A 26,229-nucleotide genomic window follows, 5' to 3' on the forward strand; every position below is an offset into this window, starting at 1 on the left:
CCGACGACGGCCGGCATGATACTTCGCTACTGTCGCGTGCATCGGTCCGCGCGCATATTCTTGTTCCAGTCCGTTCTCTGTGCGTCGGACCTCCGTATCGGCAGCTCGCAAATGAGAAGCAGGGAGAGAGAGAGAGAGAGAGAGAGAGAGAGAGAGAGAGAGAGACTGCTTAATTCGTAAGCTCGCCTGGTCGTTTACGTTAGTACTTAAAGGGGTTGTACTGCCCCTGGCGTTGACTTTAACTGCCGGACTCCGAAGTCACTTCGACCGAGCAGCTTCTCTCTCTCTCTCTCTCTCTCCCTCTCTCTCTCTCTCTCTCTCTCTCTCTTGTTCCCCGACGCAATCTATGTATACTCGTCGTTCTCGCTTTATTCGCGCTTGAGCTCGCTGCTGCCGACGCGCGCTATCTCGGTAGTAAAGAGCGAATTTTAATCCGCGGATACACTGGACCACATCTTTGGGATTAGGGATCGTTCTCTCCTGAGCTGCCGCAGCCGCAAGCGCGTCTCGAGGGCAACTTCCTCTCCCCCCCCCCTCTGTGTGTGTGTGTGTGTCTCTCTCTCTCTCTCTCGCTCTCTCTCTTTGCAGCGCCAAGCTCGGGAGACATCCTGTGAGCAACAGCAGCGGCAGCACTGCCGCCGCGCGCTTATATAGCCTCCGGAGATTTGCCAGGGAGAGCAGCCAGTCTATGTGTGCGAGTGAGCGCGCGAGGGTATATATGCACAGGCTGCATTAAGTGAAATGGCCGAGTGCGTGTACTCGAGCTTTAGAAGCAACGCAAACGCTTTATATGCGCGCCTACTAGAGAGAGAGAGAGAGAGAGAGAGAGAGAGAGAGAGAGAGAGAGAGACGATGATTTTTTTGCTCTCTTCATCATCATTCCCCTCGTTTTTTCCCTCCTCCTTTCTTTTCTTCTCGCGCTTCTTCGTTTTTACGGCTATTTTAGCGAGGGAAAGGATGAATAGCCGAGAGGGGAGAAAAAAACACGGGTAGCACGAGAAATTCCTTGTAAGCTCTTGTTATAAGCTTCGAGTCTTTAAAGGAAGTTTTTTTTGCGCGCGCGAAACTTTAAATTTTAGGGCAAATCTTTGGCGTAAAGTTTTTTTATTATGAATTCTCGAGCCGATACCCTACGCGCTCTAATACTGCTTGTGTCTTAATTTATCTTAATTGTTAATTTGAAGAAAGTTTCTACGCGCGGGCCCGCCCTTCCACGCGAATGCGCCGAGAGCCGTTTTTTCCTTTTTGGCTTTGTTTCATCCTAAGTTACGGACGAACTTTAGATTAAAAAATTACTCGCTCGAGTAGAGAACTTACCTATCGGGCGTAACAGTGGAACAGAACAGCTTATAGTAGTCTTTTGGAAGTATAATTTTTATCCCGTTTCGGGTAGTGTAACGTATTATCGACCACCTTAATATACATGGTTCTTCTTCTTGCTCTCTTGAAAAAATAAATATTTAGCTCAGTGATTGTTGCCTCTTTCTCAAGCGAAAGGCTATTTCGCGGTAAAGTGTCGCGCACGAGTGCGACTTGACAGGCCTAATGCAGTTAGAACGCAGTCGTCGAGTGTTGGGTGAATAACAATGACGTCACGTGCTGCTCACGAAAGAGGAGGAGAGAGAAAGAGAGAGAGAGAGCAAGGCAATCTATGCAAAAGCTCTCTCGGCAGAGATCGGCTGCAGCGGCGGGTAATTTCAAGACTCGTTCCGAGCTTTATTCGGGAAATTAAACGGCGATTTTCCGCCGCGCACAACATCGTGAATAATAATGCGAAAAAACCGTGCGGTTTACGTCTAGAGAAACGAACTGTCTCGGCTCGAGCTCTATGCGCATACTCAATATCCATGCTGAAATCGTGGCCGCTCGCCCTGCGTACATATATGTATTATGTGCAATTATATATAGACTCTAATTTGAATAAATCAACGCGCGCGCGGGAGCTGGATATTAAGCTATGCTAATTTAATGAACGTTTGTTTACCAAGACGCGCGCGAGGCGAGAGAGAGAGAGAGAGAGAGAGAGAGAGAGAGAGAGAGAGAGAGAAGGAGAGCGACAAAACGCGCGGAAGAAATAAAATTCCGAGTAATATTAATGCGTCGCCGTTAAAAATAACGAATTTCCATCAAAATAAAGTTTCAAGCGCGTGCTCTCAAACGAATTTTCTGTATATACGCAAATTGAATTCGTACAATTTTCTAAAAATTAATAAAAATCGAATAAAATGCGAGCCGCATATATTGCAAAGACATTGATTTAATTTTTACGAGAAACCGATTGAATTCGCTGTAATATATATATTTGTGGAAATTGTCATATTATAACTTTGGGATAAAAAGCTCGATCATATACACGCGCGCAGCTCTCTTTCGCGCTAATTATCGCCGGCTAATTCCGAGTTTGCCAATGCGTAATTTTCCAGTGTAAAAAGCCCGCCGATGCACTTTAGAGAGAGAGGGACTGAATTCGAGTAATGGGAAAATCGCCGAGGCAAAAATTAACCGTGTGTCTTATATTCAGTGCGCGTGTAACGACTCTTTCTCTCGGCTGTATAGCGGCCGATTTTAATGGCTTAATTAAACGGCACTCCTGGAAACGACAAATAAAATCCGATCAAAATAATGTACTCCATAAAGAGCGCAAAAATGTTTGCAATTAAATTAAGCATTTGAATTTTACGGCCTGCCTGCCCAGCTCTCTCTCTCTCTCTCTTTCTCGCGCACCCAGTGATTTATCCGGCGTCCCGAAAGGGATGCTAGCTGGCGAATAAATTCTTTTATCGTCGCGACGAGAAAAAAAGCCGGTGTCGCGTCGAACACCGGCGGTGCAGCTGCTGTGCATTAACGAAGAGCTATATACTCGGCAAAATATAAATCCGCGGCGATGCCTTATCGAGCGATGCCTTATCGAGCGATGCATACGTAAAACTGCCCCTCATGACACGGCTTGGTCATATTGTCCTGGCCGCTGGTCGTGCAGCTTCGGTCTTCAATGAAGAGCATCGACGCGTCGTCTCTGCGCTCGGGCAATCGACTAATTTAAAAGTTACTGCAAATAACTCGTCTACCGTTTAGTAGTCTTTTTCATAGCAGCAGCAGCAGGGCCGCGCTTTTGTCGTATACTCCAGCTTGGCCCCATTACTCCGAGTCGTTACAAAGAAAGCTTTCACGCGCGCTCTCCCCTATTTTTCTCTTATTCTTCTGCTGCGGCGCTAAGGTCTTTAGCGCGTTTATTGGACTTCTTTTTACGGGTGCGTCTTTTTCTCCGTCCGCGGCGTCGTAATAACACAAGAAGCCCGAATCCTCGGCTAATTTTATAACGCGAGCTGTATTCAGGACGCATGAGTAGGATTTTTCATTAATTGACCAGAGAGTCAGCGGAAGCTCTCGAACCTTACGAATTATTCAGCCGGAAGGTCCGCGCGTGGGCTAATGAATCAAACAGCTTTCGGGGTGCGTTTTAGCGCTCGGTGTACATTATTAATAGAGGGGCGAGAGCGTCCTCCTTTTATGAGCTCGTTAAGGATTTATAACAGAGAGAGTGTACTGGCGGTGAATACTCACTTGGCTGTGTGTTTAACTTTTGCCCGACCTTCTATGTGTTCCAGGGAGGCCTGTGCCCGTCGTCAGATGGTTCGTTAACGGCATCCTCAAGAACGACGACTCCAACGAGAGTAGCGGCGGGGACATCATCGAAAAGAAGTGGGTACATGCAGTAGGATTATATTCTCGCGCGATTTGATAAGTCGCTATAGAAATAGAGCTGCAGAAGTTGATAAGCGAAGCTGTAGGGCTGACGAAACGTCTTGATTTTCAGGTTGACTGTCAAGCCGCTAAATAGGTCGCATCTTTTCACGAATTTCACTTGTCAAGCCCAAAATACCGACCTCGTCGACCCCAAGCAAGTGTCTCTCATTCTGGATTTGAATCGTGAGTAATTTATAAACTAATTTAGTTAGAGCTGGTGACAATAGTTCTGTGAAAATAGAATTGTACGACAGTTGATATTACAGGCACGATAGATTATTTGAGAACAAAAAACGCCTCTTATTGTCAAACTAAGAATCATACCTCTGCGAGATAAATAGATAATAATTTGCATAGCCCAGACAAAAGAATGATCAAAGCATTCTCCAATAAAGAAAAAAAAAACGAATTTGCAGTCCGTCAGCCCCGACTTTCGCCGAGTCGAAACTCATTTGCATGCCGACGATATGATTGATTCCGTTGACGCCAGACGACGCGGCAGTGCGCGGTTTTACCGAATTCCCGCGTACGAATCGAATCGAAGATCTGTTATTAGAGGGATTAAAACGCGGCAGATAGAAAAAAGCTTTCAAATTAAATTGCGGAGCGGGCGAAAGAGAGCGATAGCGGAGAGCAGTGCACGAGCGCGAAAAAGTGTCGGTGCTCGACCCTTTGATTTTCCACTTTCACGATGAAAGTCTGTCTCAATCGTCAAATTCGAATAAAAATGCAAATGCGTTACGTCTATTTACAGCCTGCTCCTTTTGATCTCTTTTTCCGCGCTCTCGCGCGCGATCTGCGCAGGAAAAAATAAACAAAAACGAAACTCCCTCCTATATATATATATATATATATACGCTCGATACCGTGATAGGGGTAGTAGGGGGCTGGACGGACCATAGAAAATCGCCGGCGAACCAAGGAAAAACCAATCAGTGATCTTCTGTCATGTGTATATATACTATATATTGCCAGATCGACGTCTGGCAGTAAATGGAAATTTTTCGGCTTTCGAGCTTCGCGAGCATCATACGTGCACGCGAGAAAAATATTGCTGTTCGTATGAGCTAAATTTTCTTTTTTTTTTCTTTTGAGAACAAATATTTGCAACACATGCATACAGTCGACGAGAGGATTGCAAGGAAAGAAGTAGCCGCATGGTGTATCAAATCGAATGATCCAAGAAGGCATATATATATATATATATATATATATATATATATATATATATATATACACATACACACACACACACAGTACTGGAACAGTTTCAATTCGCAGCCTACAATCGCCCGGAGATAAATCTCGCGCCAGCGGCCATGAAACGATCAATCCCGTTGTTTAATGGGATCGAGATCGGCTCGCCGGTGGGGTTATAAAGTCCTAAATAATAAAAGCCATATAATTGCGATACGATTCCCGCTGTTTCGCTTTTAACAGCCGGCGCGCGCGAGGCCGTTAAAGGAGTCGCACGGCCGTATACGCCAAGGTGCTCCGTCGTCGGCCATACTCGCACGCGTGAACACGAGAATCGTTCCGCCCCGTTAGCGGTTGAGTTCTCCCTCTCTCTCTCTCTCTCTTTCTCTCGTCCGCTGCCTCGTATATGTACGCGTATCCCTGGCAGTGCCGCAGCTCGTAGTTTTCATATTTCACAGACGAGCTGCCTCGAAAACGCTATCTATAGATCGAGCCAATTGCAAAAGCCAGATTTATCGCGCTGACGGCTCGGGAATCGTCACACCAACAAGCCTCCCTCTCCCTCTCTGTGGCCTTCGGCTCGAGCTCGCGACCGAAAACAATATCACTGTGTACTCGCGTAAAAATGCATATTGCATAAATACACACCGCGATCGCTCGAGTGAGACCGACTGCTGATCGGGGGAGGTCCGCATGATGAGAGAGCGAGAGAAAGAGAGATGAAAAGCAAACGAATAACCCGCCGCTGCCGGTCGGTGACTTCTCGATTTCCCGGCCAATGCAAACTCGGCCGCGGGCGTTTACCCTCGCTCTTCGGCGGGAGCAGGGGAAGGGGTCGGCTGGGAAGAGTCAGTTATGTATGCGCGGGCTACGCCTAAATAGAATATATAGCGAGGAAGGTATAAGCGTTCGTGCGCTGGTGTAGATTCGCTGATTGCGATTTTATGCGGAATCAACGACTCGATTAATATCGACCGCACGTAGGTGGCGCGCGACCGCTCGTCCGACGTAATCACAGCTCGTAATTAGTGACATTCTGCATAATTCGACGATGGACTCGTCCTGATTACGCGCAGCTAAATCCCTCTAATTGATCTCTCGCTTAATTGTTCGGCTCGTTCGCCGCGTTTTTCTCCCTGATGGCTGCATGTGCGCGCGTTTTTTCATCGATCGCGGTTCGTTATTCACCGTGGCGAGTTCTTTTTTTTAGCGAGCGAGATTCTTAATCGAATCAGTGGAAATAATTTTGACCCAGTTGGAATGCAAGCTCGGTCGGATATACATTAAAAATAAGGCTAATTTTATACTATGTACTCTCTCCGTGTAAAATAGTGAAATTTCACTGATTAATAGTGCATAGGCCCTAATTTATACAGTGAAAAGTATGCAACTGCCAAATAGTGACTATTCACTGAATGAATTAGTGAAATGGTCACTGCTTAAATCAGTGAAAATGTCGTATTTTAAATCGTTTAGAAATGTACACTGGGGAACAAAAAAAATTAATTTCTTTCTTTGTTTAATTTATTTTAGACTTATTATTATAAAGTTTTATTAATTTAGTATGACAATTATATTATTTAGAAACAAAGAAATTAAATTAAATTTTTTGTCGGCGGCGGGAATCGATCCTGGGTCATCAGCGTGGTAGTCGTGCGTGCTATCCGTTTACCTAAACTGAACTATTTAGCTCAAAATTTCATATCTGATATATTAAGTACTTCAACATGTACAAACTAAAATTAATAATAAATAACGGCAATCCATAAATAATAGCATAGTATATCTTGAGCTTTGGTTTTTATGCGCAGCACATAGAAGGAAAGCAAGCGGAGGTGATAATTTTTTATCAAAAAACAAAACCTCAAATCTACCTACCCTATAAGCACCGAGAGCTCTTTTATTAGAGGTTATATTTTCGAACTATTACTTTACGAATAAATAAATGCCTCAAGTATGCAGCTATCTAGTATGCTAGATAGTTTTTCGTGTCTAGGTGTTCGGGGTCGGCGATGACGGACTCTAGGAAGTACGCTCCGTAAATTTTTGTAAAAGGGTCACTTGTAGACGGCATTCTCTAGCTTTATGGAGTTGTAGGAAGGACGTATCGAAAACAAAAAACGAATTCCTAACCTCAAAATAAAAAATAATTTTAATTGACTACTCGAATGGAAATTCGATGTTCAAGCCCCATATATGGGGCGAAAATTTCGTCCTTTTCTCTCGAAAAGTCTCCCTTTACGAGATATCGCTGAAAAATGCATTTTTATATGCGGGCCCTGAATCCCGACATCGGCGACCCTCTGGACATCATCTATTTGCGATTCGTAATCTTACTTTCTCCTGACGAGGATCAGTTTCGAGAGAACTCCCTTAATAAATATTATATTCTTGCCCTCGCTTTCCTCCAATGTTCAAACGTATTAACAAACATTTTTTTCCTATTAAAACTTTGCAGCAGGGGGTGAATGGGATATGTGGGTTTAAGAGTTTCAGTTTTAGGATCGCTCCTCTCATTTGTTCACTGTTGAATAAGTGAATCAGATTGACTTATTCAAAAGTGAAATTTTCACTTGACAAAATAGTATATATGTTAGCGTTTCACTGATTATAATAGTCATATTTTCACTGTTCTAAAAGTTAAACCGAATTTTGGTGTCATAATAGTGATTTCTTCACTATTTCAGAAGTGAAAAATGCGTTCACTACATAAATAGTGAAAATTTTCACTGTTTTACATGGAGAGAGTAAGCTTCGATTTAAAAGAAATTGACAGCGGACATTTTAAAAAAGTGCTTCTGTTCCAGTGAAACCCCTGACGATAGATATAAGGAAACCCGATGGATTACCCAACGGGAGCGAATCCTTGAAGGCAGGGGAGCCTTACGAGGTGGAGTGCGAAACGACGGGCTCGAGGCCACCTGCCGTAATTACCTGGTACAAAGGCAAGAGGCAGCTCAAACACGTCAAGGTAAGATATACGAATTCGCATTAGCTCAAATATTATACTGTCGGAGAAAATTGCGATCCCTCTCTCGCAAGTCATGTATCCTATACTTAGTTAGCAAGACGCCGACGAGAACATTTACATTGGCCCAGAGCTATTACGCCGAAAATACGATATTATACGCGCCCGGTTGTACATACATTTGGCAACCTCCGCTGCAGCGCTATTCGAAAAACACCGAAGGAATATAGACCATAACGAACTCTCGGTGCAGCGCCTACACGCATAGCTTCCGCGTCTTTACGAGCTCTCTCTCTCTCTCCTTCTCTGACCTCGACACAGCTGCAGGCACACACGGATTCTAGCCGCTTTTGAAAATTTCAAACAACAAGCGGATTCCGCGGACCATTTTCCGCGAAAGAATCCGAGATTTACGAGGGAGCTGGGGCGCCTTCGGGAGGCGATAACCATCCCGATCTTCCTCCCGGGACCTCGAGCTCTTGGCGCCGGCGAGAAAGGGAACGGGGGTAAACAAGAAGTCGAAGGAAGAAGCGTCTTGCCGCCGGAGTAGAGGAGGAGACGTGAGAACTGAGATAAAAAAAGGAGAAGGCAGCGCGCGGAAGAGAAATATTTCAGGAGAAATCGCGTGAAGAGGAGGCGGGCCGCCGCTGCCGCCGTCGCGAGTCCGAGCCAACTTTGAAGGGTGAAAATGCAAAGGAGTTTATAGAAGACGCTACTGCTGCGCGGGGGCTGTGCGGGGAGAATAAAACGCAGCAGCAGCAGCGGCGCTGGCAGAAGTGCAATCGAGAATCCGTGCGAAACGGCGGTAGGTTGGGGCTCTCCTGTCGGCTGCAGATGTTTCATCAACTTTATGCTTATTATACCGATCGGAGCGCATTAAGGGATTCCTTCGAAGCGAAGACAGCAGCCCCCTCCGGAAGGAGATCGAGATTATATTCGCGCTAAACGGGGCTAATTTTATTTCTCATTAAAATTCAACGATTCCAAGAGGCGAGCGCGAAAGAATTGACTTCCCGGCTTATATAGAATACGTTTGTTCGGATATATGATACCAACGGCTCGCCACTGCCGGACTGAGAACGCGAATCGCGATTTCGCGTATTTGCGCGCGCGGCATATTTCGGTCTCTCTGTGGCTTTCTCCCCTCGCGAATAAAAGATACATATAGGCGCACGCGAATTATTGACAGATATAGCGATAATCGATCACGCTCCTGTACAAAGGCCGTCTTTAGAGGCGTGCGCGTGCATTGAAATGAAATAAAAACCCGATAATATCGAGATTGCTCGTAAACGCTCTATGAAACTCGTTGTTGCAGGTAAACATTATATAACGCGCGTCGCTTCCCCTGGGAATATTCGGAATTTCACGCGCGTGGTGGTAATGCGATAGTGCTATACCTGTACGCGAACAGCGGTATTATAAATAAATGCGCGCAAATCGATGGGTGATACGTTTCCCAGCGGGCGAAACATGATTTTCCAATAAATACCTCGGGTATACATTAAAAGTAATCATATTCGGCGCCGCAGTGGTCGAGCGAAAATATTTGACTAATGTTTCGCTTTGGCAAATAATTTGCCCAAGTTGCCTGATGCACGAGAGCCTCTTTCGGCTGAATGCTGCTGCGCGCGCCGCACTCGCGCGGTTAATCTATATGTTTATGCGTGTGTGCAGCCCTCGACCCCATGCACGAGAGAGAGAGAGTGCACGTCTGCGTGCTACATCGTGATGCCATTAATTGAATCAGACAGCGATTGTGCAGCGGACTCTGAATGCACACGTGCGCGCGCACGAAAACGTAATAGGCGCCTAGTGATAATTCTAAATATAGGAAGTTGCATATTTCATTTCCATTGAGACTAACGACACGGTTTACAATTAGGCGATGCTCGTACAGTATACGTGGATGCGTATTTTTTATATATATATATTGTTACGGGGAGGGAGCGAGAGAGAGAGGTGCGTGGTCGGAGTTTTCGGTTGCACTGTCAAAGGGTCAAGCCCATAGACGTGGAGAAAGGTGCAGTCGGGTTTATTAGGAGAAAAAATAAGTCCGGCTTGACGTGTACTCTTGTTTATTCGTATAGGAAGAGCGAGGTGAGTGTCTTGAGTCGCTGCTCCCGCGGAACTAACTCGCGAGTCGCCCGCGCTCGGACAATTAGCCTCGTGACGACTCGTCATCGATGAGAAGAAAGGCATCAGGTAGCATCCGCTCAGTTCATCCGAGCTCGTGATGCACCTTGGCTGCTACCAAGCCAAACGTACGTTAGTGTGCGTACGTGACACGCCCAATGGTCGCGTCGTTATCGCCCCGATAACGAAATATTGCCCTAATTCGGGTGTATTTGTTAGTGTTCTGTTGTTTATGTGTCTTTTCTCGTATTTTTTTTTTTCATTATAAATTTTGATAGTCCTGTTTGTTTATTATAGATTTCATATTTGTTATACATTTCATCGATTTTCGAGTCGTAAATAATTTTCTCTTAATAATTTTTTTTTCATATATATAAATTAACTAGTATGTGTGTAATTCTATGTTTGATTTATGAGTGTCTCTCGTTTCCCTCGTCATATCCCAGGTAATGATTGTGGGGAAATGAAAATTACGGGATGAACTTCTATCTTTGTATCTTATTCGTTGTTTTACAGCTGAGTATATCGAAGATATACTATTTGTTGTCATGACAAATGTGTTCATCTTATCTTTGTTTCATAAGCAATGGATTGCTTGAAGATCATTATATGTATATTACTATACGTGATCTGGTGTTAATTGTGTATGAAATGCTATTTTGATATAGTCGAAGATGATAAGGAACATCATTTTACTTGCCATGAATTGCGCACATATGTTTGAACGGAGTTATTCTCTTATACAACAGATAGCGATCCCTTTTCTTTTTTTTTCACACAATTCTAGCTGTGAAAGGCGTGAGTCTCCTTGAGTTCTCATATATTGCCTAAATTCGACGAAGAGTTATTAGTTTTTCTGTATTGTTTTCAAGAAAAATTTTCGTCTCGAATATCGACTCGTGTGTGCCTTTTTATTATGTTTGATATAACACTGTGAATTGTACGTGAAAAACTAATACTATAAAATACTTAATCTATCAAGCTTATGTTTAATTGGATGTTTTGATTGTTAAATTATTTTGCTCTTACATTTGTTTTTTTCTCTTTTTAATATATGGTACGTAATGACTCTGCAATATATTGCTTTTATATGATTTTTTTCTTTTTTTTTTCTTTTAATAATTTTTATAGTATGTTTATAACGCTTTCGTATACTTTTCTTTTGTTTAATTATGTTTTATATATATTTGTAATATGTTTCATATTTGTGAATATGTATAAGTATATTGTATTTGAAAATTAAATTGAACCTTTCTGGAATTTTGTTTAATCATTTCTGTATGATTTTTTCTGAACAAGCATTTATTGCTTTTATTTTTATCTAACTATATATTCGAGAAAGATTTAATTTTTTCTTAACTGCTTATTGATTATGTTACCGACGTAAGCTTGCTGAAATACAAACTTCTATAGGCGAGCATCTCAGCGCTACGGTTATGGAAACCGGCAGCGTAGGCTGCGCGCACGACGATCAAATGGGATCGATCGGGGCCGTTCCCCTCACCCCCAGCCGGTTACGGCTGATTAATTGGTGAGGCCCGGAACAGACGAAAACTTGGGAGCGTTTCGCTGTGGCCAGTTTGCTCTAGGGAAATGCGTCGTCTGGAAGGGTAGCCTGCTTTGTAGTAGCGGCTCGCTTGTATTTCGGGGACAGCTAACTTACGAAGGAAGCATTTTAGATGTCGCGGGGTAATATTTGGTTGATAGTGTTCGCGTATAGTAATAATATAATTTGTAATTACTGTTCTCGGCGTGGGTTTTCTCCTCGTGAGACAATACGTGGAGTTTTCCCCACGTCACAGACTTCGGTCTGGACAAATGTGGGAACAGTAAGCGCGCGATTTATGTATATTTTTTCGGCTGCAGAGAGTGTACAGGACAAAGGTCGAGTTGTGCCGCGCACGTGAGGCCGCGTTGTTTTCGGGTTTGAGTTTTATGGCTTTTCCTCGTAGGAAAAGTATGTAGGCTCGAATTCGAATCTCGAGTAAGCGCATCTGACCAGCATAGCATCGGCTCGAGCGTGGGCCCGCGCTGTTGAGCCGAACTGTGCGGCGCGGATGTTGGGCTCGAGTTTTATGGCGGATCGGATTAGCGCGGGCGGCGGGGACAGCTTCGACAACGAGTGCTTTGTTTTAGAGTTTTTGTGTGGATGAGTGTGGAGAAGGGAAATTTGGAAATTCCCAGCGACTGAAAAACGATCGGCGGCTAGCGGCGGGGTCGAGCGTCGATCGTCTGCGAGGACGGCTGCGGGGGAGTCAGTCGAGAGCTGAACTCCGAGCAGTGCGCTTCGCAATTTGTATTTTTGAATATAATTTATATTTCTTTTCTGATTTTATTTGTGTTTAAATTATTCTATCCTTTCTTCGCAAATTACGCGAGAATACTCTCGTGAGTATTAACAGATTATATGGCGGATATATTAGCTTATAACAATAAATTTTATATCTTACGTAATTATTACAAATACAATTCTCAACCGATTTTGTTCTCTACCTAGTTTAATAGTAAATTTTGCAATCAGATTCATTTGTTCAAAATTAACACCTATTGAGATTTGTATGAGTATGATGTTCAGATAACAGCGCGTACTTATATTTAGTATGGCGTAGAAAAATGTGAATGAATCCATACATAAATGAATGTTAAAGGTCATGTATATGTGTGTGTGTGTGTGTGTGTGTGTGTATGTGTGTATATATATATATATATATATATATATATATATATATATATATATATATATATATATATATATATATATATATATATATATATATATATATATATATATATATATATATATATATATATATATATATATATATATATATATATATATATATATATATAAAAATATTGGTATCTGTATGAATTCATTATTCTCCTATAAGTTGTATATATTTTAATCGTACCAATTCTCTCCTTTATACGTGCTCTCACACTTTACATATCCCACTCATTGAATATATATATTTTAATATATATTATTTCATTATTTTAGCATTTTTCACAACACTATATTATTCACTGGTGCTTGTGACGTTACTGCTGCAACTGGCATCGTTGCAGGTATCACAGCTGCTGCTTGTAGGCTGAGTGTTGTTTTTCCATTCTGATGTTTCTGCTTTTTCGTTGTCGATTTGTTCTGATCCTTGTTTATGTTACCTCTTTTCAGGCACTTCTTTGGATGACGCGGGTGATATATGCACATGAAGTGCTAGACGAGTTCTATTGAGTATCGGTCTCCAAGTTTCGGGCAAATGTTTTTGTTTTGCCGCTCGCTTTAATTTCTGTTTGTACTCTCTGTATGTTTGCGCTTTCCCACTAGGTGTGTCTGATGCTGTTGTTTCTTCACTCTTTAATTTATTCTCGTTTTCTGTTGTCGGCGCGTCTTGCTGTCCGTTGATCGCTGTTTTCGATGCTTGTGGATATTTTTAAGAAGTGCGAGCGGTGGTGGTAATCTTTTTTTTTTGTGACGGGTGCAAGACACTTAATGGTTGGCTATTTATCCTACTTAGATCTAGTCCCATCCGTCGGTTACTTTCTATATTTTTTGCATTTCCTGAAACTCTCAAAATCATTAATAAACGGGACCCCCGGGGATTGCGCATTTCCAAATAAATAGGCACGTCAAAGCTATGCCTATTAGTATATAGCTTGTGATTGAAACTGTACTTTAGGATATAAGAAATCGAAACAAAAAAAATTAAGTGAATACCAAATTTGAAACATTTAAAAGTAAGAGCTTGTAGCCGCGATTGAGTTGTGCGTATATCACGCGCCCTATGGCCGCGATGAATATAGCTTATGTGTATTTATTTATTTATTTATTTAATCGAAATACATATCACGCGAGCTTACATTGAATTATAATCATTATAACTGACAAAGCTAGCGTCCTATAACCGCTGTAGTAAAGTGACTATTGAAATTAACAGTGAGTTATTTCTAAAAATAAAAATTTTAGCCGCGCGCCCTATGGCCACGGTAAATAAAATTAATGAATGGATTGAGTAACATTCTACTGTTAGTCGCGCATCCTATAGCCGCGATGAAAAATGTATGAAGAAATCAAGAGTACTTTGTAAATATTAACGGCGCGCCCTATGGTCGCGGTAAAAATAGATTTGATTATTCCAAGGTGGTTTTTCTCTTGGAGGCCTGGCTTTCCAGACTGTGTATCATTTCGTATCTACGATAGACATATTCTTATTTACTTTTTCTTTTCTTAAATCCAGATTTTTCACAGCGACGTCGATAAGTTCATTTTTATTGTAAAATAAATAGCATATGTTGACGTAATGATTGTCGCCAATATAGTCGTCCTCATCGACTACATTGCCGTCGTTTTGCTTAGAAGCTGAACATTCGATTAATTCAATGTGCGGTACAGATATCTTTATGGGGCGGTGGCTTGTATATTGTAGCAATATGCGTATAATATGTTACTCTTGTTCGTTGCGATGAAGTTACCAAATAAAATATTCGGTCCTAAATCTTGTATAGGAACCCATTCGACTTCTACTTTCGGATTAGTTATTCTTGCAAAAATAATCTGGCGTGATTTGGTGGGAATTGTGAATGTTTCTTCTTTCTTGAATGGGAATATGATTCCTTGCAACTGCAGAGTTTTTTGTGAAATGTCTATTTTTCCATTGTACTCTCTTATGATGTCGCAACCGATTAGTTGACTCGCAACGTCAACGGTGAAGCTATCGGGGACAATATGAATGTCGCAAAAAATATCATCATTTATTTTTATGTTTAATCTCCCAAGAGTTATACATTCGCCTGGTATAACGTCTTTTATTGCTAGTATAGTATCTTTGCAAATTCTAGAGATATTATCGTTAACATATTTTCTTTTAATTACTGAAATTTCTGCCCCTGTGTCTATGTAAAAATCTGCTTCTTTCTTTACTAAGTTATCACAGAGAGAGGTGAGTGTCTTGGGTCGCTGCTCCTGCGGAACTAACTCGCGAGTCGCCCGCGCTCGGACAATTAGCCACGCGACGACTCGTCATCGATGATAAGAAGAGCATCAAGTAGCATCCGCTCGGTTCATCCGAGCTCGTGATGCACCTTGGCTGTTACCAAGCCAAACGTACGCTAGTGTGCGTACGTGACAATATATATATATATATATATATATATATATATATATATATATATATGTGTGTGTGTGTGTGTGTGTGTGTGTATTTTCGTTTGTCATCAAATTGGAGCTTGCGGTGTTTAACGTTTCGCACACGTTTACTCGAGGAAAAATCGTTTAGTTACACGGGAAAAGAGGAAGCGTAATAGCTCGTTGGATTTCCACCCAGAAACCCATATACGACCCAATATCTTCGATTAATCCCGCGTCGTTCGGTAAAAGCTGCACGTGCCTCGTGCATCGTCTCATGCATTGTATACCGTTCGCCGGGAGCGATCTTAGCTTGACGTAGCGACGGAAATTCGTTTCACCAGCCTCTCTCATCGGTCGCTCCCATAATTATTCCAATCTGCCTGCGTAGACGCGCCGCAATCGAAGACGCTCATCTCTGGCCTATGTGCCTTTCCCTTTCGGACCGCGCGACTCCGGAGGCCTTTATCCATGTGTGTGTGTGTGTGTGTGTGTGTGTGTGTGTGTGTGTGTGTGTGTGCACGTGGGATTTTCATCTTGACGACCTGCCACGCTCAGTCGCTCGACGGCAGAGTAGAAAACGAAACGCGCGAGATAAGGATACGTGCCGGGCTTCGCCGATGAACCGAGCTTCGCTGCTATTATACAAGAGGAAGAAGAAGGAAATGCCGGGAATCCTTGAGAAATGGAGGTGAGGCAGATCTTCTGAGCCTTAAATACTGTGGACTCGCCCTCTCGCGAGTCGCATTCCTGGAGCCGTTTCATACTGCCGCCGTCGTGGAAGTCCTATACATATTAAACGAGAGAGGCATCAACGAGTGTGAGGAAACGTGTCATCTCGCGCGAGACGTGCGTGCCGGAGCAGATTCTTTCTGTGGCGACGAACAAAGGGAATTATTGATGGAGTCAAACCGTTCAATATAATCGCGCTATATAATGCGTATATGAATGCCGTCGTACCTTGAATGCTTAATCTCACATTGAAAAATCAAAGCTGATGCATAAGTAATAGGTGCTTGCATTCATGTGTGCGCGGAACAATCGCATAGGAATGCAGACATCTATTGGAGCCGAAAGCCCGGACTATTATTGGCGAGGCAATAAGAAAACGTCGTTAATTCTTGTCCAGCCGTGCGTTATATACGAACGAGCAATCCGAGAGCCGCTAATCTTTGCACCGCCTGTGATGTCGCCATTTATTGACCTATATGCGCCCTATACCAGCCCGAGCGAGAACGGCGCTGGCGGCCCTGAGCTACAACCGCCGACAGATCGGCCATGCATGTAATAATTTATTGCCTTTTCTTTCCCTCTCCCTCTACGTCCGCAGAAGCGCGCCTAGTCCAGAGGCTTCGCATTCCCCGCACCATTATCGTTGGCCAATTAATGGCCTGCGTTAATTACCGCAATATTTATTCGGAACCCGCGAGAGCTCGAAAAGTGTTTACCCGGTCCTATTGTTCTTTTATTAAAATGAATTAATGCCAGGCAGTTCTCATTCTCTCTTTCTCCGGCGTGCCTCCACAGCCGCCGTTGTCTGCGCTCTTCCTCTCTTTTGAAATGCGAGCGCGTTCATTTCGGCATAGATATTCGGGGATTCGGCGCGGGCAGTGTGATAAGTACGAGTTTTACGAGGATTGTTCGGTAATCGTGGTTAATGGCTGCGAAATTTCGGGCTGCTGAATTTTCCGGTTATTTTGAAAGCATTATCATGCAAACTTGTCGTACTCTGTAAAATTCGCTCTGTAATTTTAATTCAAACTCTCACAAAAGATCAATTTCCATCTCTTTCAACTTAAGTTACGTCGAAAGTAAAATTTCTCTCTCGGTCGCATATGATTCGCGTTTTACTGGAGTTTTCTCAGAGCTCCCGAGAAGTTCAGTTGGAAATTTTTATAATTAGCTGCTGTCACATCTTTGCGAAATTAAAAAAAAAATAAGATCGAAAAATTTGTATTTTTCCCTGCAGTATACATGCGCATATAATAGAGGTATATAATATACAATACATCCTTTCTCCCTAGAGATTAATTCTGTCAAGTATCGTGATCAATTCTGTCAAGTATGCGTTGCATATGGATATTGATAAAATATTGTAAGTACAATACAACGTTGAATCGTGAATTTAATACTATCAAACACAGATCTGCATTCCGTCAGAATAAAATATAACTACGCATCAATTGTGGACGAATGCACATTGAAAATTAGCGCCAATTAGTTACCGCGATCAATAGAGCTTTTTCGGAAAAGACACGGGTGCAGCGCGCGGGGAGCTTTTGTAAGTGAAAATTAATCAAGCAACGGCAAACGATGTATAGACTATGAAAAGTCGCATTAATTCTCTGGGCTCGTGCTCGTCTCGGTCGTTCCTCAAAATTTCTCACGACTCTCGAGCTTATAAATCCAGTGCAGGCGGGTGCGCCCGAAAGAAATATTCGCCGGGCGTGGACGCCTTGGCTGGCTATTTTAGATTCTCCGCGAGCACAGCCACTGGCCCTTTCTCTAAGTGCGCGATAATAAAATATAACTGGGACGCGCCGAATCGCGGCTGCAGCCTTGCATGTACGAGAGTCGTCGCGACGGGAGGAAGAGAGAGAGAGAGAGAGAGAGAGAGAGAGAGAGAGAGAGAGGGAGAGATTGATTGATTGATAAACAAATTTATTAACGCCGTGGCCAGATGGCCGTAGGGCGAGGAGCAAATCATACAACAAAGCAAGATAAAAATACAGAATAAAAGTAACAAAATAATAACAATTTTTCAATGGCACAACAGAAGCAAAATATTTAAGCATAAAGTAAACTCGCAGTAACATCCAAATCTAACCTAAAGTTAATAATACACATAACATTGCGGCAGACTTAAAAGATAATCATAAAGGCGCTATTTAAATACGCCTAGCGATTTGCTAAGCCTAATAGTTGTAGGGATAGAATCCCAAAAGTGCATGCCTTTAACTGTGAATGAGTTTTTAAAAATCTCGGTCCTGGCAGTCGGTATCGCAAACGCAGGCGACTGGTTTCTAGCCGAGCGCCGTAAGTCCTCGTTAGGTGGCACAAATAACTCAGCAAGATATCCATGCCGCTTATGAACGAAGAGAGAGAGAGAGAGAGAGAGAGAGAGAGAGAGAGAGAGAGAGAGAGAGAGAGGGGACAGATATCAACATAAGCAGATCCTGTAACCAACGGATCACGTAGAGCACTTCTACCGCATTACCATCCTGATTATCTCCGGCATCCATCCAATCCTGTTCAAGCAGTGCCGCGTGAGAGAGAATTTCACTACTTTACCTCCTCTCCCCTCCTCTCTCTCTCTCTCTCTCTCTCTCTCTCTCTTTCCCTCTATCTATGGCTATAGGTACATATCCCCGGCTCTGCAGGCCCTCTTTCGTGCTTCTTCTCGTATAATGTGCGAAAGTTCCTTGCCGTTTTCGTATGCATACACGCCACTTCTCAAGTATATTTGCCAGCAATATTTGCTGATGCATTTTCGAATGCTTGTATTTACGTATGCTTGCTAATTCGCGATTTCAAGCATGAAGGTTGACACAGCACTAATGGATTGTGCGCGTAAAACAATTGGTGAATTATTAAAGACAAGTTCTAAAGGTGGATGCAGTGCTACAGTATTTCAGGTCAATAAATATTCTCACTGTTCACCGGTTACAAAGTTCCATCGCATGTTTTTATTTTTTAACCTGCTAAAATTAAAACGTTTCTTAAGTATGTAAATGTTGGCCAAGTAACAGGAAAAGAACGTCAGAAAATACCTTCCAAAAGATAATAGTTAATATTCATCACTGATCGTTTTATTTTGCACCTGACAAGCCAACGTCTATTTAAAGTTTAACTCAATAAAAATCAATAAAAATAGCCGCTTCAGTAATATAAAACTGCTCGAATCCAGTACGAATAAAAATACCGTCGACTCGTTCTCGAACGCCCGTTCAACCGAAACAAATCTCCGCGCGTCATTCGCCTGCAAAACCGTGCAGTCCCTTCTGCCTCAGTCTCGTCCTCTTTTTATCTCTTTTTTCGTCCCGAAATTTAATTAACGTACAATGCAATTAAGGTGGCTAGACACTGCTCTGGTTATTTACCATGTCTCCTTCTTTTTGGCTAAACGTTGCAGCTCTCGGTGCCCTTTCCGTCTCTCGTTCTTTCCTCATTCCGACAGAAGTTACTCGCAGTCTTTTTAAATCCGACCAGGAGATGGATACGTTCATCTTAAGCGCAGCAGCCGTTGCCCTTGTTGCTTACGGTCTGTCGAGCGCATCAGGCCCGCGCTACTGCCGCTGCGGCTTCCTTTTATTATTGCTCGAAATTAAGGATATAGCGACCGAGCTGGCTGGCAGGAAGAGAAAGAGGGGAACATGGCAGAGCGAGCTACGGATTTGCGAAATAATACCGACAGGACTCTCTGTACAGACCATCGGCTTATTTCTTTGTTTGCCTCTTGTTATTCTTCTTTTTTAGCGTCTGCTCGCCCTTTTTTAGCGTCCTCCTGTATTTTCGCGTCGTCTGCGTTTGACCTCTCCCGCCCCTTGATGGCTGCGAATGCATCGTTATTAAGTTTCTTTTCTGCGGGGCCGCGCGGCTCGTTGTGTTTCCCGGCTTTTCGTGGACGGCCAGCGACGTCGCGACAGCAGGAAATTGAAAACTGCTCTTGGCCGTGGCGAACGGCGATTAATAATGCGGCGGAGGAAGTACGAGGCTATAGCACGGTATATCAGAGAAGACGGCTACGCTTTGATTTGGGAGGTGATTCGCGGAATCGCAGCTATCTGTGCAAAATATATGTTTCGTCGAGATGAAATGCACGCGCCAAGGGATCACTCGTTCGAAAATAGATATTTTTCGAGAGCTTTGTGCGAAGTGGGAGGAAGGATTTCCGGGGAACGTTCTGGAAACTCGGTTAAAATCCGTTTTCCGGAAGCCAAACAACGGGCTTGCGAATGCATTAAAACTTTTACAGCGCGCTCACAATGGCAAACTGGAGAGCAGCTCGTTAAAATTTGACGCGTTGTTTAATTCGTCAACTTTAATAATTACTCGACGCTACTAATAACTTTCGAACTTTCATCGCGTGTGTATAAAATATCAAAGGTAGTTGAGATTTTCAACGCATTTCGCTGCTTGGGGAATTCTGAACTCCGTTACAACAGCTCACACCTGTATCAGGCATAGAAGATATAACAGTGCACGGCGTCGCACATAAGCCCGCGGAAAAAATTAAATGCGAAAAACAGACTGCAGTGATGTAGCGCAGACGCGGAAAGAAGTAAGACGCGGCAGTAGCGGGAGAAGGCCGAGAGCTGGAATATCTCGGGAAAAAAATGAATTAGTCGCAAGCGCTGCTCGGCGACAAGTACCGCCTTGCCGTCGCGCAGGCTGAAAGACGGGGATGAAGTATTACGGCGACGGTCGGCGTGGACTAGGTATATAAAATGTCGGAGGTCAAAGCAGGGGGAGAGAGAACGAGAGAGAGAAAGAGAGAGAAAGAGAGAAGCAGTATAGTAATCAGACTCTGAATATGAAATTAAAAACGTCGAGTGCAGCCTAAGACTGAAACGCGCGTGCCTGTCCCAGCTCGGCGACGGCTGAGAGAGATGAAGGTGGTTGGAAAAAGACAGACGGAAAGGTATAAGGAATAGAGGTAAGAAGATTGGGCTGCGGCGGCTTTCGGCCCCTGCGCGACGACGTCACTCTGATCTTTCGTAAAGGCCGCTGCTGCGCGGCTTGTCTTCCAATTCTTACGAAGCGGCGATCCGCGCGAAAAGTTACTTTAGTTGCTATCTTTTTCTCCTAATTGACGGTAAACCCGTAAAGTTTTCCCTGCCTGCGCGTCTTTGCTGCGAGGCTCGTGCTGGAATTAGAACAGGTACTGCGATAGTTTTCTTGTTACTTGGGCTATTCTTCTCGTTCCTGTTACAATGCCGCTACCCTAAGCGGGTCTTGGGCGTTGTCGTCCAGATCGGACGGGTGGGTGCCTATCACCACTACACAGCGCGTCCTTAGGTTGCGGATAGAGGAACAGCCCCTGAGAAAGAGGTTAGCTGCGAATAAATTGAATAAGCAGCCGCGGACAGCCGATAGGAACAGGCGTGGGTGTGATGAGCCCACACTGTCGAACGCATTCATCTAGAAACACTACGCAAGCACCACAACAACAAAAACACTTCACATTATCTCTTATCTCTCAATCTATCTCTTTCATCACACATTACAAAAATGGGCCAAAATCCTGCTGCCGAGGAGGATGCAGGAGCGATGACAACTGCCCCGAAAGGGGATGTGTAGAATGATTCGTCACCTGGTCTTACGCGGTAACGATGCCAGCGAAGGCGCGCTGCCTTGCAGGGGGGCGTTAGGATGCGAGAATGAAACCGTAGTGTGTCTGACGACGAATTGACACTGTCCTCGTCAAAGTCGGAAAGCTCTCATACTTAGTTCTAGAGAGGTGTATGGGGGTTATCACTTCTAGAACGGTGGACTCACCTGCGATCGTAACAGGATCCGAAGCGCGCGAGTTTAACATAACATCATGGCTCAAAAAAATCAAATCCGAACCAAAAGGGACTTAAGGGTCGGAACTTGGAATGTTCGCAGTCTATACAGAGCAGGTGCGTTTAAAGAACTCGTAAAGGAAGCTGATAGGTACAATCTAGATTTGGTAGCAATACAGGAATCGCGGTGGCCAGATGGCGGAGTACTAGTATCGGGTAACTTCACGTACCTGTATGGGGCCGGGAGTGGGGGATCTCTAGGCACCGGATTTCTCGTAAGCAAAAGCATCATACATTCGGTTAAAAGTTTCAAATCCGTCAATGATAGGCTCTCGTACATCATTATCGAAGGTGAATGGTATAGATATGTATTTATTAATGTACACTGTCCTACGGAGGACAAAGAAGAAGAAGCTAAGGATCTCTATTACGAAACTTTAGAGCAGGTAATCAACCAGTTCGCGTCTTACGACACAAGAATAGTATTAGGCGATTTCAATGCTAAAATAGGTAGGGAGGAAATGTTTAGGCCTACTATAGGTAAGGAAAGCCTGTACGAAGCCAGCAATGATAACGGTATTAGGGTCATAAATTTCGCGGCGGCAAAAGATCTTATAATCAAAACTACGTGTTTTAAGCACAAGAACATACACAAGGCAACGTGGACATCGCCGGACGGGGCTACACAGAACCAAATTGATCATTTCCTCATTGAAAAAAGACGTCATACTAATGTTCTTGACGTAAGGGCTTACAGAGGGGCAGATAGCGACTCGGACCACTTCCTAGTAGTAGCCAAATTAAGAGCTAGACTAGTAGCGAATCAAAATAGTAAGCGAGCAAACAAGGTAGAAAGCTTCGATATTGAGAAACTACGAGATAGAACAGAGCGAATTAGGTACCAGATAGAAATTAATAACAGGTTTCAGGCACTTGAAGCAAACACATTGCCGGAGGGGAATGACGAACCGAATAGCTTATGGGGGGACATCGAAAAAACGGTAAAAGAGGCCGCGAACAAAGTACTGGGTAAAAAGAAAAAGCCAAAGAGCAAACCATGGTTTGACGAAGAGTGCGAACTCTGGTTTGAAAGGCGCAAAAAGGCTAAATTAGATAGCTTACAAAATAGAAGCGATAGGACCGTAGAAGAGTATTCTAACGTAAGGAAACGGACGAGCGCGATCTACAGAAATAAGAAGCGGGAGTATCAAAAGAATCTTATTAGGAGAATAGAAACTAACAGTAAGGAAAATAACCCCCGCGAAATGTACAGAGGGATTAACACCATCAGAAAGGGTTTTAGGAGTAGAGCGCAATTGATGAAGGACGAAAACGGGGACCTCGTAACAAATGACAACGAATTACTGTCGCTGTGGAAAAATTATTTCGATAAATTATTAAACGTGCACGAAAATAGCGAAGAATTAGGGGACGAAATTCACACTGCTGAACCCCACGTGGAGGAACCGAGCTACCAAGAAGTAGAGGCCGCGATTAAAAAACTAAAAAACAACAAAGCCGCGGGAAATGACTCTATACCAGCTGAGTTACTCAAATATGAGGGCGTCGAGCTCACTTTCAAAATCTATAAACTAGTATGTGCCATCTGGAAAAATGAAACAATACCCGAAAATTGGAAGGAATCTATCATTATACCGATTTTTAAAAAGGGGGATAAGACAGACTGCAATAACTATAGGGGTATTTCACTTTTAGCAACGTGCTACAAAGTTCTGTCAAACGTAATACAAGCTAGACTCACTCCATTCGCGGAAGATATAGTAGGAGATTATCAGTGCGGATTTCGACGCAACAGATCGACGAGCGATCAAATGTTTACCATAAGACAGTTGTTAGAGAAAAAGTGGGAATTTTGCGAAACCATACATCAACTATTTATAGATTTTAAAAAAGCGTACGACTCTATTAAGCGAAGCAAAATGTATCAAATTCTAGTACTTCTCGGTGTACCGAAAAAACTCGTGAGATTAATTCAAATATGTCTGAACGGAAGCACGGGAAAGGTCCGAGTAGGCGGTAATGTATCAGAACCCTTCATGATACGCGATGGTTTAAAACAAGGGGATGGACTCTCTACGGTGCTGTTCAACTTAACGTTAGAGTATGCCGTTAGAAAAATGCAGGTTAGCCAGATGGGCGCAACGCTTAATGGAACAACGCAGATACTAGGCTACGCAGATGATTTGGATATACTGGGGGATTGTAGGGAAACGGTAGCAAGAAACGCGGAAATCCTCATAAAAGCGGTGGAGTATACAGGGTTAGAAGTGAGTGAATCAAAAACAAAGTACATGATTGTGGATAAGCTAGGGATCTGCAGAGGGGAGGAAGATCTCAGAGTTGGGAATTTTACTTTTGAAAAGGTTAGCGAATTCAGGTATCTGAGTACGACCATAAATGATAGAAACGAGATTAATGTCGAAATAAATAAGAGACTCTATTCGGGTAATGCTTGCTTCTACGCCGTGAGTAATTTACTTAAGTCGAGGCTATTGTCTAAAAACGTTAAAATAAGAATATACAGGACAATAATACTGCCGGTGGTTCTGTACGGGTGCGAAACGTGGGCTCTCAGTAAGCAGGCGGACAACCGTTTTAGGGTATTTGAAAATAAAGTCTTGCGAAAAATAAACGGGCCGAAGAAAGATGAGGAAACCGGGGAATGGAGGAGACTACACAATGATGAGTTACACAATCTGTACGCGTCACCAAATATTAACAGAATAATAAAATCGCGCAGATTGGGATGGGCAGGGCACGTAGCGAGAATGGGAGACGACCGTACGGCAGCGCGTGTCATGAAGGGCAGGCCGATGGTAACGCGACCTCTAGGTAGACCTAGACGTAGATGGGAGGACAACGTAAAAGCGGATCTAGTAGAAATAGGACGGGTGGGTGTCGATCGGAGAGGTGCATCTTGGGTGGGGTTGACACAAGATAGGGCAGCGTGGAAGGCTTGCGTAGATAGGGCGATGAACTTTCAAGTTCCAAATGCCATGTAAAAAAAAAAAAAAATTCTTCTCATTCATCGGACCACGCATTGACGATAGAGCAAAATTTTAATGGACGTATTCTTATAAATATTCTGACGCTTCTTCCACCTCCAGTCGATCAATATTTAGATTATGCGCTGCCGTGACGCAATGAGCTCGCGCGTCACGTTACATCTTCGGCCGATCCATTATGAAAAAGCTTGTATCGCTCGTAGTTATATCGATTCTAAATTTATGGAAGACGAACGAGAGCGGTTGAGCGTGTGGGTCGAGCTTTTTATAAAATTATCCTCCAGAGTTGCAGTAGCGTCGAATGAAAGGTTTAAAATTGTAATTGGCTAGGTGCAATCGTATGTGTATTTATTCTCCTCTAATAATAGTTCTCGGCACAGACGCGAAGGAGAAATATTATCGGCGTAACGATGCAAATCGCGTTCAAGAATAATAAACGAGAAATGAAAAAGTCAGCTCCGTTATAGCTATATGCATTATGCAAAGACGCGTACAGGTGGCTGAGCGAATTCGTAGTTCGAATGATCCAGCAGCGGCTGCGTAACATATCCCAGTAACACACACACACACACACACACACAGGCGGCGCAGTCTAATTCGCATAACAAGGACCAACGTTAATACTCGCTCGAGACTTGGGCTCGCGAAATGCGAAAACGTCGCTCATTATATGGCTGCAGTGTATATATATATATATATATATATATATATATATATATATATATATATATATATATATATATGTATAGGTAGCGGCTGGATGAAAAGCCGGCGCCGCATACGTGTGCGGGAGAGGGATGGGGGGCTAGAGATGAGCAGCAGGAAGCACTAAAGTACAGGATACGGAAGGGCTTATATCCGCTAGAGGCGTGTACACGGGACAATTACGTGTCGAATGGGGCTGCGGCGCTATGTGTGTGACGAGCCGTGTGCCTGGGCTTCTCTCTTTCTCGCGCTTCGTAGTAACAGCTTCTCTCTCTCTCTCTCTCTCTCTCTCTCTCTCTCTCTCTCCCTTACTCAGTCGCTCCACGAGTTCCGTAACAAGATATTCCAGTTGGTAACTGGGACTTCCGACTGAGTGAGAACGCATACACGTGCCAGCGCACCGTGTTTGCCGGTTTATCCTCTGGCGACGTGGCGCGTCAACTACGCACGTGTTTGAATTTGCCGTCTGGGTTTACACGTCGAAGGGAGGGAGAGAGACTGGTTTGTCTATAGCCAGGGGTGAAAAACTGCCCCCCTTTCTTTGGAATCTAAAGATTCGAGCTGAAATTGAAGCGCATGTTCATTGGTTGAAATTCACGCGGCTTTTTGTGCAGAGTGGATCTACAAGGCGGACCGTTCAACCGATAGGACGAACGAACGAAGAAGAGAGATAGAGCAAGAGAGAAAGAGAGAAGTTAGCGAGAAAGCCCAGCAGTTCGGCGTTTTGATATTCTCGCGGAAAAGTTCCGCTCGCGCAGCGACTAGCACTTGGCATGTAAAGTGCTCCGGCGACTTTCATGAGCCGAAAAATTTCCGAGT

At 43.6% G+C, this 26,229-nt stretch overlaps 1 protein-coding gene across 1 annotated transcript in view; it reads left to right on the plus strand.

Moving 5' to 3' along the window:
- LOC100120465 (nephrin) overlaps positions 1 to 26,229 on the plus strand; it is a 324,223-nt gene that overhangs the window by 239,984 nt on the left and 58,010 nt on the right. Inside the window, exons 5-7 of the mRNA XM_031929953.1 lie at positions 3,609 to 3,702; positions 3,818 to 3,930; positions 7,752 to 7,915. Of these exons, the coding sequence (XP_031785813.1) occupies positions 3,609 to 3,702; positions 3,818 to 3,930; positions 7,752 to 7,915 (371 nt within the window). The remainder of the gene's footprint in view (positions 1 to 3,608; positions 3,703 to 3,817; positions 3,931 to 7,751; positions 7,916 to 26,229) is intronic.

This window comes from Nasonia vitripennis, chromosome 4, assembly GCF_009193385.2.
Source record: "Nasonia vitripennis strain AsymCx chromosome 4, Nvit_psr_1.1, whole genome shotgun sequence".
NCBI lineage: Eukaryota > Metazoa > Arthropoda > Insecta > Hymenoptera > Pteromalidae > Nasonia > Nasonia vitripennis.